This window comes from Lolium perenne, chromosome 3, assembly GCF_019359855.2.
Source record: "Lolium perenne isolate Kyuss_39 chromosome 3, Kyuss_2.0, whole genome shotgun sequence".
Taxonomy (NCBI): domain Eukaryota; kingdom Viridiplantae; phylum Streptophyta; class Magnoliopsida; order Poales; family Poaceae; genus Lolium; species Lolium perenne.
The window spans coordinates 6,824,183-6,836,123 of NC_067246.2; the positions used below are offsets into that span (position 1 = coordinate 6,824,183).

At 49.8% G+C, this 11,941-nt stretch overlaps 1 protein-coding gene across 1 annotated transcript; it reads left to right on the forward strand.

Moving 5' to 3' along the window:
- The first annotated feature begins 4,303 nt into the window (after positions 1-4,303).
- LOC127325584 (probable disease resistance protein At1g61300) lies at positions 4,304-9,125 on the forward strand. Its single transcript, XM_051352364.2, has 3 exons — positions 4,304-4,874; positions 5,303-6,488; positions 6,593-9,125. Exons 2-3 carry the CDS (start codon positions 5,322-5,324, stop codon positions 8,855-8,857), a joined length of 3,432 nt encoding a protein of 1,143 aa, XP_051208324.1. The 5' UTR covers positions 4,304-4,874; positions 5,303-5,321; the 3' UTR covers positions 8,858-9,125.
- The last annotated feature ends 2,816 nt before the right edge of the window (positions 9,126-11,941 follow it).

The following is an 11,941-nucleotide window of genomic DNA, read 5'->3' on the forward strand; positions in this document are numbered from 1 at the left end:
ATAGGAAATAAAGTAAAAAAACCTAAGTACTGGTGGCGCGCCCCTAGCGACGGCGTCGATGGCGCCATTGCTTACTCCTCGTCATCATCATTGCTGAGTTCGACGAGCAAGAGAGGTGGTTGATGCGCTGCGGAGGAGGCAATGGTTGAACCATCTGCCCGTACATGCGGTCTGTCACAGCTCGCGGCGTCTACGGTGGCGATGGTGGTGGTGGTAGCAGTGAGGCGGTGTGCTTCGCCTCCAAGGCGTGAGCCGGACAACCTCGTCCAGCATGTCCCACGACCACTTGGCCGCTTCCTCCGCCTTCTACTCCTCCAAGGCACGGGCGATGGCAGTGGCCTCGTCGTAGTGATTCGAAAGGAGCGCGTCCTGTTTCACCGCAGTGTGAGACGTGTCGCCCTCGTTATCGTCGTCGTCGCCCTAATTGTCCGCAGTCACTAAGATGCCCTGACCACTAAACTTTGCATACCAGCCTACACGGGTAGAATCATCAAAGCTGCAATGGAGTCATCAACGAGAGGTGCTGGCCGGTGTGCATGTCGGTAAGAGAGAGGGAGTAAGAGCATCTCCAGTCACGTCCCCTAAAGGGATTGGGGGCTTGCCAGACGTTTGATCACCCCAGACACGTGCCCCAAAGCTCTTTTCCATCCGGCGCGGTCCAATACGGTGTCCGACGCCCCGAGCTTGTTCCCGCTATACAGGGGACACTGCGAGGCGCCGAACACAACGAAAAGGGACCTCATGAGTGGCGGGCTAGCCTTGTTAGCGGCACAAAGCAATTTCTCTTCTCCCACCACTTCCCTCCCTCCCGCCGCGACACTCATTTCTCCCTCCCTCTGCTTCTTTCATTTCTCCCTCCTGCCTCTTGATTCATTTTCCCCTCTCGCCACCGATCTCTATTAACCAGACCGCCGCCGCCAGTCGTAGGCATGCTGCCGAAAAACCCCGAGAACAAGAAAGCTGCCGGCAAGGCGGCATCCAAGCCATCGGGCAAGGCGCCAGTTAAGAGGGGGCAAAGGTGCCCTTAACGAAGCCACGGAAGGCGCTGCCACTGAAGACGAAGCCGGAGGCGTGGATCTAGGTGGAATGGGAGACATGCTGTGTGCACCACACTTTTGACGGCGGAGCAGCGAGATCGGCGCCTGGCGGTAGTGGCGAAGAAGGCGAGAGTTTCCAATGCGAGCACGTCACTATGCTAACCGTGTGCGCAGCTGTCTCTTCCGCGAGCCCGTGGAGCAGTTCGGCGAGCGGCCCGACGAACATTCTGGAAACGGTCTCTCCGTCGACGCCAGGTTTCTTCAACGACCCCGGGAGCGCGACGCACAATTCTCGCTGCATTATGGCGACGCCGCGTCACACGGATGGTTCAACCCGAACGCCATGTTCTCCTCGACGTACGACAAGAGGCGTCACCAAGGACATGGAAACAATGGCGTTGCCTTCGCAGGGTGCAGGGGTCTGCTTGAGTTTGAGGCAGGCACCGGCACCCCGTTTGACGGAATGCCGGCGAGCTGGGAAGAGGAGGTGGCGGACGAGGAATGATAGAAGGACGAGCGTGATGGAGAGGAGTTGGACGAGGGCGACGAAGGGGAGGAGGAAGACGAGGAGGACGGCATTGAGGCAGAGGGTGGCGTTGACGTGGCCAGCAGGAAAAATAAAATATGGTAGCGACGGGCACACGAGGCCCCAAGTGGAAGGATGTGGAAGATCAGTGCACGTGCGACTCCTGGAAGACGTTGTGCATCGACGCGATCACCGGCGCCAATAAAAAGAATATGGCGCCTATTGGGCGAGGATCGAGGAAGAGTTTGACGAGCGCAAGTACCTCGACAAGGACTACACCGCGATGGTAATAAAGAGGAGCCAGAAGGCAATCTCGACACGCTATGCCATCATACATGTGCAGGTGAACACCTTCCATGGCTACCATTCCGAACTCGAGAACATGTTGGATAGCGGCACAACCCCTGTCGACCACGTATGCGAGCCGATCAGTTGAACCATGGTCTTCAGTTGTACCGGAAGAATTCGGAATGCAATAGAGGATTCGCCTTGTTGCATTGCTATAGGAAGTTCAAAATGTCTGAGAAGTGGAGGTTGACGCGTATCTTCTTGGTGAAGGGCAAATATGACATCATTGATATGGATGCGCCGCTTGCAGCATCGGCATGGCGCCCTATTGGCAACAAGGCGGCCAAGGCTACCGCGCTTGAAGCGGGGTCGACCGACTAGATCCAGTCGTCGCTCAACAAGTGCCTCGCCGATGTCTCGTCGAACCTAGTCATTCGCGACAAGAAGGCCGACGAGAGGTGGGCGACGCTACTCCAGAAACAACAAGAGAAGATGATGATCGAGAAGGAGTGTGTCGCCGTGAAGAAACACAAAGATGACTTCATGCCCTTGAACGCCTCGATAGTAGGAATGGATCCCCGGGTGCTCGCGGCGCACAACTTCTACAAAGATACGATCCTCGATGAGATCGTCACTAAAATGGCCATGACATCAGCCGGCGCGTCCGCTACGGCGTCTGCATCGGCATCAACTCCAGCTCCAGAGGCAGCGGTGGCATTAGCAGCGCGTATGCGACATTATCAGCCAGTACCCCTGCGTCGCCACCGGCCAGTACCCCAGCGACAGCGTCGGCATCACCGATAGAGCAGGCCGAGGTCGTCGTGCTGGACAGGCCAGTGCCGACTCAAGATGCGCAATTAGCGTCGCCAAACCCCTACTTCTAATTATGTTCAATTTGCATCCCGGTCTGTAATATTGATTGCGTCGACTATGGCGGCTACTTTGATCGCGACGACTATGACGCAAACAATTACTTTTGAATGACGAAGATCTTTACTTATTTTTGATGCAAATTCTATTTGGGGCGATGTTTGGGGGACGTGGCTGAAAACAGACGCGACACAAAAGCTACACCACCTTACGGTGTCCTCCATTCACCTGATCTGGCGCATTCACCGAACACGATCTTGAAGACGCGAATGAAGATGTTGTAAGAGCATCTCCATCGGTGCCCCCCAAATAGGCGCCGGCAGGGGCGCCGGCACTGCCGTATGGGGAGCGCCGGCATTGCATCCTCTATTTGGGGGTGTTGTTCCCACACCGGCGCCCCCAAACCGGCGGCCCCGATAGGATTTTTTTTAGACAAACTAAACATTTTCTTGTAGTTTCATTTTCATATCATTCAGAATCATGGAATAATATTTTAGGAGGATGAATCCGAGTAAAACATTATTCACTCCTCGATCCCGGATGACATGTGAAACCTGCTTCATCTCTAGCCTACTGCCTACTAGCCACCCGGCTCTATGGAGGTGGACGATCGCCCGCTGCTGCGCCGCCTGCTCTCTCCACTGCTCCTCCGTCGTCGATCCCCCGCTGCTCTCTCCACCACGAACGTCAAGTAGGCCGCTCTATCCGCGGCCGCCGCCTCCTGACGCAGCAGCTGCTCCAGCTCCTCCCGCCGCCGACGGTGCTCCACCTCCTGCCTCCGTAGCCGCAGCTGCATCTCCGCCAAGAGCCTCCGCTCGTAGACTTCGTCCGGATGCTGCTGCTCCTCCCGCACCTCCCGCCGCAGCGCAAGCTCCTCCCACCCCTACTGCCGGCGCACCGCCTCCCGGTGCCGCCGCTCCGCCTCCCGTTGACGCCGCCCCGCCTCCCGCAGCTGCCGCTCATCGGCGGCAAATGCATCTACGGTCGCCGCTAGCGCCGCCTCCTCCCACGCCTTGTACTCTGCGAGCTTCGGGTCCTCCTCCACGACTTCTACGGCCGCCTCTAGCGCCGCCTCCTCCCACGCATCGTACATTGTAGGTTTAGATTTTTGCACTACTGAAGTGAGAGGTGGGGAAGGAGGGGTTAATATAGACCGGCGGTGAGGCGGGAAACCTCCCGCGCGGCGTCGTGGCAGGAGAGTTTTCCGCCCGGCGTCGGGGCGGGAGAGTTTCCCGTGCCGCGCCGTGGCGGGAAATCTCCCGCGCGGTGCCCTAGCGTCACTGACAGTGCGGCCCCATCGCAAAACGCGAGGCGCCGGCGCGCCCGATTCACGCCCTTCGCCAAGGGGCCGGCACGGGTTGCTGGCGCTTCTATTGGGCTCGAAATTGCACCGACGCTTTTTGGGACGCGCCGGTGCGAGCCCATTTTCGATGTCGCCCCCCAAAATGCTATCAGGGACGCCGGTGGAGATGCTCTAATGGCGGGGCACCCGGGCAAAGCTAGGCATCGCCGGCTCCTTGGCCTGGGAATCCTGTGTGGCAGAGCCGTGGCCGTGTCTGCTGGCTTTATGCCTATTCTCACCGGACCCACAGGCTTTGAATAAAGTGCAAGTGCAGAAAATGGACAAATAAGATTTACATCTTCTCCTCCGGCTCTCAAAGCGCATCGACGGTGGAGGAGCAGGGAAAAAATCAGCAAAGTTTGGTGGGATCTCATGTAAGCGAGAGAGAGAGAGAGCAGCGTCAAGCAAAGAACCATGAAAGCGACATGACGCAGCCAGCACCATGGAAAGCGCAGACAAGAACATTTCTATCCCTAGCGCAGCACATGGAAGCAGCGCCGAAAGCGAGCTCGCAGCTCTGTTGCACGAAGCGACGTGAGGAAGACGATTAGCTGATTTCTGGCCGCGTGATGCTAATCGGACGGCAACCGATTTCTGGCATGCAGAACGGGCGACCGACGCCACGAGCCTATCGACTAGCTTCTCTCGAGCGTGTGTCGTCCAAAGAGAAATCACTCGCGCTGCCTCCCCTCGCGTCTCGTCAGGACACCCAACCTGCCGCCGTGCGCTTCTTTCCGGTGAATTCCTCAGCATACCGGCGGTTCGCCCCGGCGCCGGCGCGCGGTGGTGGACATCAGCAGCTTCTCCACAGGTATATACTTCAGAAAGAAGCTTTGATTTGTTACATCTGGATCTGGTTGATGCAGCGCATGCATGTTTACTGCTTTCGATCTGTTTGTTGGTGTTTGGTGTCTTTAGCTCGGATAAATCAGGACACCGCCTCACACAACCACTACCTCTAGTTTCATGTGATCTACCGCACTGCACAACCAATCCTTTTCTTTCTTTTTTACAGTTTTCAGTTTATGTACTTATATCTTCATGTTTATAGGTTCCAGCTTTATAAATAGCGACGGACTTTTCATCTTCTCACTGCATCTATCAAACATATGGAGGAAATTAATTTTTGTAACTTGACTATTGTAAACCTGCCTTAATGTTTCATTCGATGTTGTTTCTATATTTTTTGATAGCGTTTATATAAGCGTCAACAACTGACCCACGCTATTTGTCCTGCAGTGCCTATTCTTAAGTTAAAATGAGTGGTGATTGGTGCGGACCTACTATCAATACGATCATAACTCCATGCTACAATCCTCTTGCAAAGCATGTATCGTATTGCTTCATGGCTGGCTCAAAAGTGAGGGACCACAGGATAGAAATTGAGGCTCTGAAACTCAAACAGGTAGCCGTCCAACAGAAGATTCGAGACGACGAGCATACGTTGGAAGCTGTTCCAACAGACCAGGCAAGATTATGGCTGGAATCGGCGAATAGAGTTGTATCTGAAGAAGAGGCAAACCACCTTCTGTTCGAACAGAGGTACCGATTATGCGGGTGCTTCTACCCAAATTTCTTGGAAAACTATAAGATCAGTAAGCGGGCAGATGAGCAGCAGAAACAGGTAAAATCAATCATGAGTAATGCACCAGGCGATAATAATATCACACGTGCGCCAGATCCACGTCGTGTCGAGAGTATGCTCGTAGATCCTGCTCCTATGCCGCAAAGCAGAGAGGTTATTCTCGAGGATGCTCTCCGGTTCATCATGAGCAATGATCCCAATGAGGGGAAAATTGGAATGTGGGGTCCAGACAAAGATGATAACACAAATCTCCTCAAGCATATCAACAATTCATTTCTGGAACAAAGTCTCTTCGATTTTGTTATCTTTGTTCCAAGCCCCAGCGATTGCTCGGTAACAAATATTCAATCTGAAATCATAAGCAGGCTCGGTATGAAGCAGGATGGTAATGAGGCAACTCGAGCCACCAGGATACATGGACAGCTTGAGAATAAAAATTTCCTCCTGATTGTGGATGACCTCCGTCAGAATCTGGACCTTCGAGCCGTTGGCATTCCATATCCTCTTGGATTCGTGGGAGAGAAGAAGAGGAAAGTGGTAATCATGTCACTGTCAGGATACAGATCCGTAGGTAATCTGATGGGTGTGAACAAATATATTGAACTGCCTATTTTGCAAGAGGAGGAAGCACGCGAGCTATTTAGACAGTCAATAAATTACCAAGGAGATCTTTATTCTGATCCCCGCATTGGAACACATGCTACTGATCTGGTACGGGCAATAAATGGCCTGCCATCGGAACTGGTACGTTATGGGAAGTCAATGCATGGAATAATGGATGCAAGTTCCTGGAAAGTTGCTATAGATGATGCAGCAAGTAAATTTTCTAGGTTACGTTCGGTAAGTGCTAATTTGTGCCAAAGCTCAATTTTTCTACGAATCTATAGCTGGTCATAAACCTGTTTTCTGAGCACTAACCTATGTCTCTTTTTTATGCCTTGAAGATAAAAGACACTCTCTGTCTCATTGAGGATGATCCCACGTTGGGAGTAATTGGAATATGGGGTCCAGGTGGAGTGGGCAAAACACATCTTCTGAAAAAAATCCTGGGCTTTTTCAGAGGAAGGATGACTGTTATATGGGTGACGGCCTCCAAGGAATGTTCAATGTTAGAGGTCCAAACACAAATTTTAGACGAGCTAAAACTGGAAGGGGATGGCAATGTGGGAACCCAAAGTAGCATGATTCGTGGCTTCCTGGAGAATAAAAACTTGTTGTTACTGTTGGATGACCTTTGGGAAAGAATTGATCTGGAAGCAGTTGGCTTACCACTTCCCCTTGGAATTGAACCTTTGAGCAAACTAAAGAGAAAAGTTGTGCTCACAACAAGATTTAGATCCGTTTGTGGCGGGATGGAGGTGAAAAAACAGATTAAAGTTCCATATCTGCAGGAGAATGAGGCATGGGAGCTATTCAGAGAGAAGGTCGGAGACCAAACTCTTTTTTCTCCTGGTATTGAGGATCGTGCAAGAATACTTGTGACTGAAATGAAGGGCTTGCCTTTAGCTTTGGTAACTGTGGGAAGGGCAATGTATGAGAAATTTTGTCCAGATCAATGGGATTCTGCCATCCAACATATGAAAAATTCATGTTGCATTGACACAAATGAAGACCCCCTGGAGATGGAGAAAGAAGTTTTTAGAACGATCATGTTTAGCTATGATAGCTTGAAAAGCGAGAGGTTGAAGAACTGTTTCTTGACTTGTGCACTGTGGCCAGAGGATAGGCAGATTCACAGGGAAGAGCTCGCTCGATGCTGGATTGGGTTAGGTCTAGTGGATGTGGGGGACATACAAAGTCCCTACACAAAAGCTTATAGTCTGATGGACGACCTTATAGGTGCATGTCTGTTAGAGGGCGTTGGAAAATCGAATCATCATGTCAAACTACATGATGTGATTCGTGATATGTCTTTATGGATCTCTTGTGGCTGTGGTGAGAACAATGGCAACTGGTTTGTCCGTGCAGGAGTTGGCCCAGATGAAAATTTTGGCATCCCTTGGAGCAGTGCAGAATGCATCTCATTAATGTTCAACAGGATGAAGAAACTTCCTTTTATTTGTGATCCGCTGAAACTGAGGGTCTTATTCCTTCGAGGCAATATGTGGGATGAAACAATAATAGATGGAGTACTTGTGAATTGCTCTAAACTGACATATCTGGACTTGAGCCGTAATAGACTCAAGGGGATATCTGAAAGCTTATGTCGCCTGACAGAATTGAAGCATCTCGATTTGTCAGATAATCGGAAGATAGAGGAAGTGCCTCACAGCTTTGGAAACCTCATTAAGCTCAAGTTCCTGTACCTGCAGGGCAATGACATAGAAAAAATACCAAATGAGGTCATATCTAGACTTGAAGCATTGGAAATAATACACGTGGATCTTATCTTGGTGTCTGATTGTATTAGATCTAATGTATATAGAGAGTTGGCCACACTGAATCACTTGAAAGTTGTTAATACATTAGTAGGACTTTCAGATACATGGACATCACTTCATGATGCGGCTGACCTACCCATTCGGTCTTTAATTCTGGCACCATCTGCTGAAAAAAAGGAATTCCATCTTTATGATATTTTATCATTGGACTTCGCACAAACGACCTTGTATGAACTGTATATTGAAGGCGGCCAGGATCTGACAGATATAACATTAATACGTAGGCCTGAACAACAACCCTACAGTTTTGGTGTTCTCAATAAGCTGATCATGCGTCGTTTGGCAGCATTGACAACAGTAAAATGGATGGGAACATCTCCAACATATGTATTTCCATGGCTCACTTGTTTGAAAGTGTCACGCTGCACCAAGCTATTGAACCTGTCTTGGGCGATGTATCTGCCTTGCCTTGAAAAACTCAATGTACGCGTCAGTAATAGCATGCGGAAGGCTTTTACAAGGTATCATGTTGACAACGTGTGGAGTGGACAAGAGAGTTCCCAGACATTTCCTTGCCTCAAGCACCTTTGTCTTGAGTACTGCAAAAGGCTGGTCACTATTGCGGATCCTGATGTGGCATTCCCATCCCTAGAGTTGCTGGAGATTAGAGGTTGTCCAGAGCTGAAGAAGCTTCCTTTTGACATGGCCAGCTTGCCACAAAGTCTGAAGGTTCTACGGATGGATTATACTGAATCCTGGGAGCGATTGGAATTGGAAGAAGATGTCAGATCTTTCCTTCAACCCAGACTTCAATATAGATACCGATAAATACCATGAGCAAACAGTCCATTCCATATCTGTATCTCGGCTGGGAGTGTTATCAGGCATGTTTATACAGCGTGCACGGAAATGCTCCTTTGGGCTCCAGAGTTGTCATCGTCTTTGCTCTGCATTTTCCTTTCCCTGTGTTTTGAGTTTCAGTTTCGTCAGGTCCTGTGTTCTGAGCTGGACGTACAAGTATTGTAAGCCAGAGACGTGATGTGTTCACGCTGCGTTGGTTGTTGTTGGCGGTAATTTACGACAATGTTTCTTCTTGTGTGGAGGTGTTTTTTATTTGTGTGAAACCTGATTTCTCAATGCGGAGACTACAAATTTTGGGTCGGATTGTTACCTTAGTGATCGAGCTGGAAGGCACCCGATCGACTCTCCGCGCGCATGCTCCAAGCGGAACCGGGCTCCGGCTTCGACTGCTCCGTCCGTAACATGTCCGTCCGTGAGCAGTGGTGTGTCTCTCTTTCTTTCCGGCCAAATGGAACTTTCTTTTCATCTTGTCCGGCTCATGGAGCACAGTTTTCGCACTGGCATGGCTGCCTGGACATGCATGTCTATACCGTGTACTGTGTGTATAAATGATTCCTAGCGACATGCATCTGTGATTCTGTGTACAATATTGTAATACAAGGGATGGATAATGTGTGTGCATTTTCTTTGAGGGTACACAAATGGATCGCGCAATTCTCCAAAAATATACAAATATGATACGTATTTTTTTTTTCACGGTTTCCTCGGATGGTGCCTTTTTTTAGATGTGCAAGTGCTATATTATAAGCCTTGTTTGCAGTTATACCATGCAGTTCACCATGTCGTTCTAGAAAGTGACAAGCAGATGTTTTTCCTCTTTAAATCCCCGCAAGAACAATTTTTCTACTTATATTTTTTGTTCATTTCTAGTAGTATATTAAACAAGCCATGCCATCTCAATTTTTTTAATTTCCAACTTCTTATTATCTCATGCCGCGATTTTTCGATAAAGAGGTATATTAATATCGCAAAGATACAAAATACACCCAGCCTCTGCAACAACACATTGCCCTTGCGGCATTACAGATGCACATAGCCAAAAAAAAGCATTACAATAAAAGAAAAGTCTCGCTATAGTGATCTATTCCTTAAAGCAACAGTACTAACACAACCAAGACAGCAGAAGAAGTCCAGCTCCTCCAAAAGCGACGTCTTCAAGAAGGAAACAGTGCACAAGCGCCGTCGCCGTCCGATCAAAGATATTAGGTTTTCATCATGGAGAAAGTCCTTGCTCACAAAACAATGCCTTCAATAAGGTCATTGTGCGGCACAACCAGTTAAGGCCAGACCTTGGATTTTCATCCTGAGAGGTAGGGCTTTGAACTTCTCCTGCGCTGACGCCCCCACTTACGATACCGCTGCTCCAAGTCACAAAACACCAGGTCAATTCCTCGTCGCCACAAAGACATGAACCACCATAGCTAATCCTCAGATCCCGACCTCAATGACATTCTCCGCCGGCTGACTTCACCATGGAACAAGAAAGCGTGCTCCATGATGGTAACCGCCGGCAGAGCTTCGCAACGCTTACTCTGAAACCAAACGGTCAGATAAAACACGGGTGCGCACGACCGAATTCAATCCGATCCGGCAAACTCCAGGCATGTGGTGCCCATGGGAATGTGCCGGCGGAGCCTTCCGGAACTCGCTACTCTAGTCCAGATCAACAAGGGCATGCACTAAGCATGTCTTCGTCTTGGTACGGGAGAAACCTAGGGCCACCTCCTTTATTCGCATGGCTCGCAGGACCCCACGCAGCCAGTCCCCGACCAGCAACACGGCAACAAAGGAGAGGGCAGCACCGTGCACGGCTGCAAAACGCCGGTGTGACCAAGTCAGCTCCATCTCCCACATCACCAGCCCATGGTTGGATCTCACTGGCCCAGATCGAAGCCCAAAGGCCCAGATCACCCCAAATGCACAACGTCGTGCGACCAGACGGCAGCAGTGGTGGCGCACCACCATCTCCTCATCGCCGTCCCGCTCGCAGGCCTCAGGCCCCGGCCATCCGACCGCGGCGCCCTTGCCCTCCGCTGGCGATCCACCTACTCCTGTGAAGCGCCACCGAGAGACAACTCCTCTACCCACCGTCGTTTCGATAAGACTATCTATCAGATCCTTGTCAGAACTGAACTACAAATTTATTTTGAAATCTCTTTCAATGACACATTTCTTTTATGAAATTCTCCATATTTTTCTCGTCTCGGGCTCGCCATCAACATCAAAACAAATGATCATGTTCAATGTGGTAACCAAATATGTTCCCCAAGGTGGAATATAGTTGCCAGATTTCTCTAGGACTCCCGTGTGCTATATAAAAAGCCACCAATCTTCAATCTTATGATTTTTCTATTCCTAGCTTCTTAGCTTTCCACGTGTTCCAAGGACTATCTATCTCAAATTTTAGCAAGAATTGAACGGATATATTTCAAACTCTTTTTCCACGACAAATCTTCAAAATCCTCCACATTTTCCAGGTCTCGTACTAATTCTCAACAGGCCAGCCAAATGAACATGCCGAACAAACAATTTAGACCTGCAAATGTGCAATTGTCCAACTGCACGTCTGGTAACCTAAAGTAGCCTAGCGCATTGAATTTCCAATGGTCTCGTTAAATACACAACTCACACACGACGCACGCGTTGGCTCAACCCCATCTCATATTTATAGAGGAGGCCAAGGTTAGAAGCTTTCGTTCAAATTTCGAAACTGTGGCGCCACTTATTCGCTGCCGCTTTTCAAATCCTGCCATTTCTTGCTGATAGCTTTTGTTCCAATCCATCCATCCATCTCCATTAAGGAGATGCCTTTACTTCATGATGGACCGCCCAGATCGTGTGTGGCCACGGATTGGTGACATGGCATGTAAAATAAGGAACCTCCTAGCTAATTAGGTGGGGCAATTAATCTTATTCCCAGAAATTGTGGATAGCCAGCCCCTGATTTTCTAGTCACTGGGCGTGGGTTTGTTTTGGAAGATCATTAACTCAGAGATCAATTTATGCCACGCGCAATTAGGTAAGATAAACGGGATTCCTGTTTCACCCTTG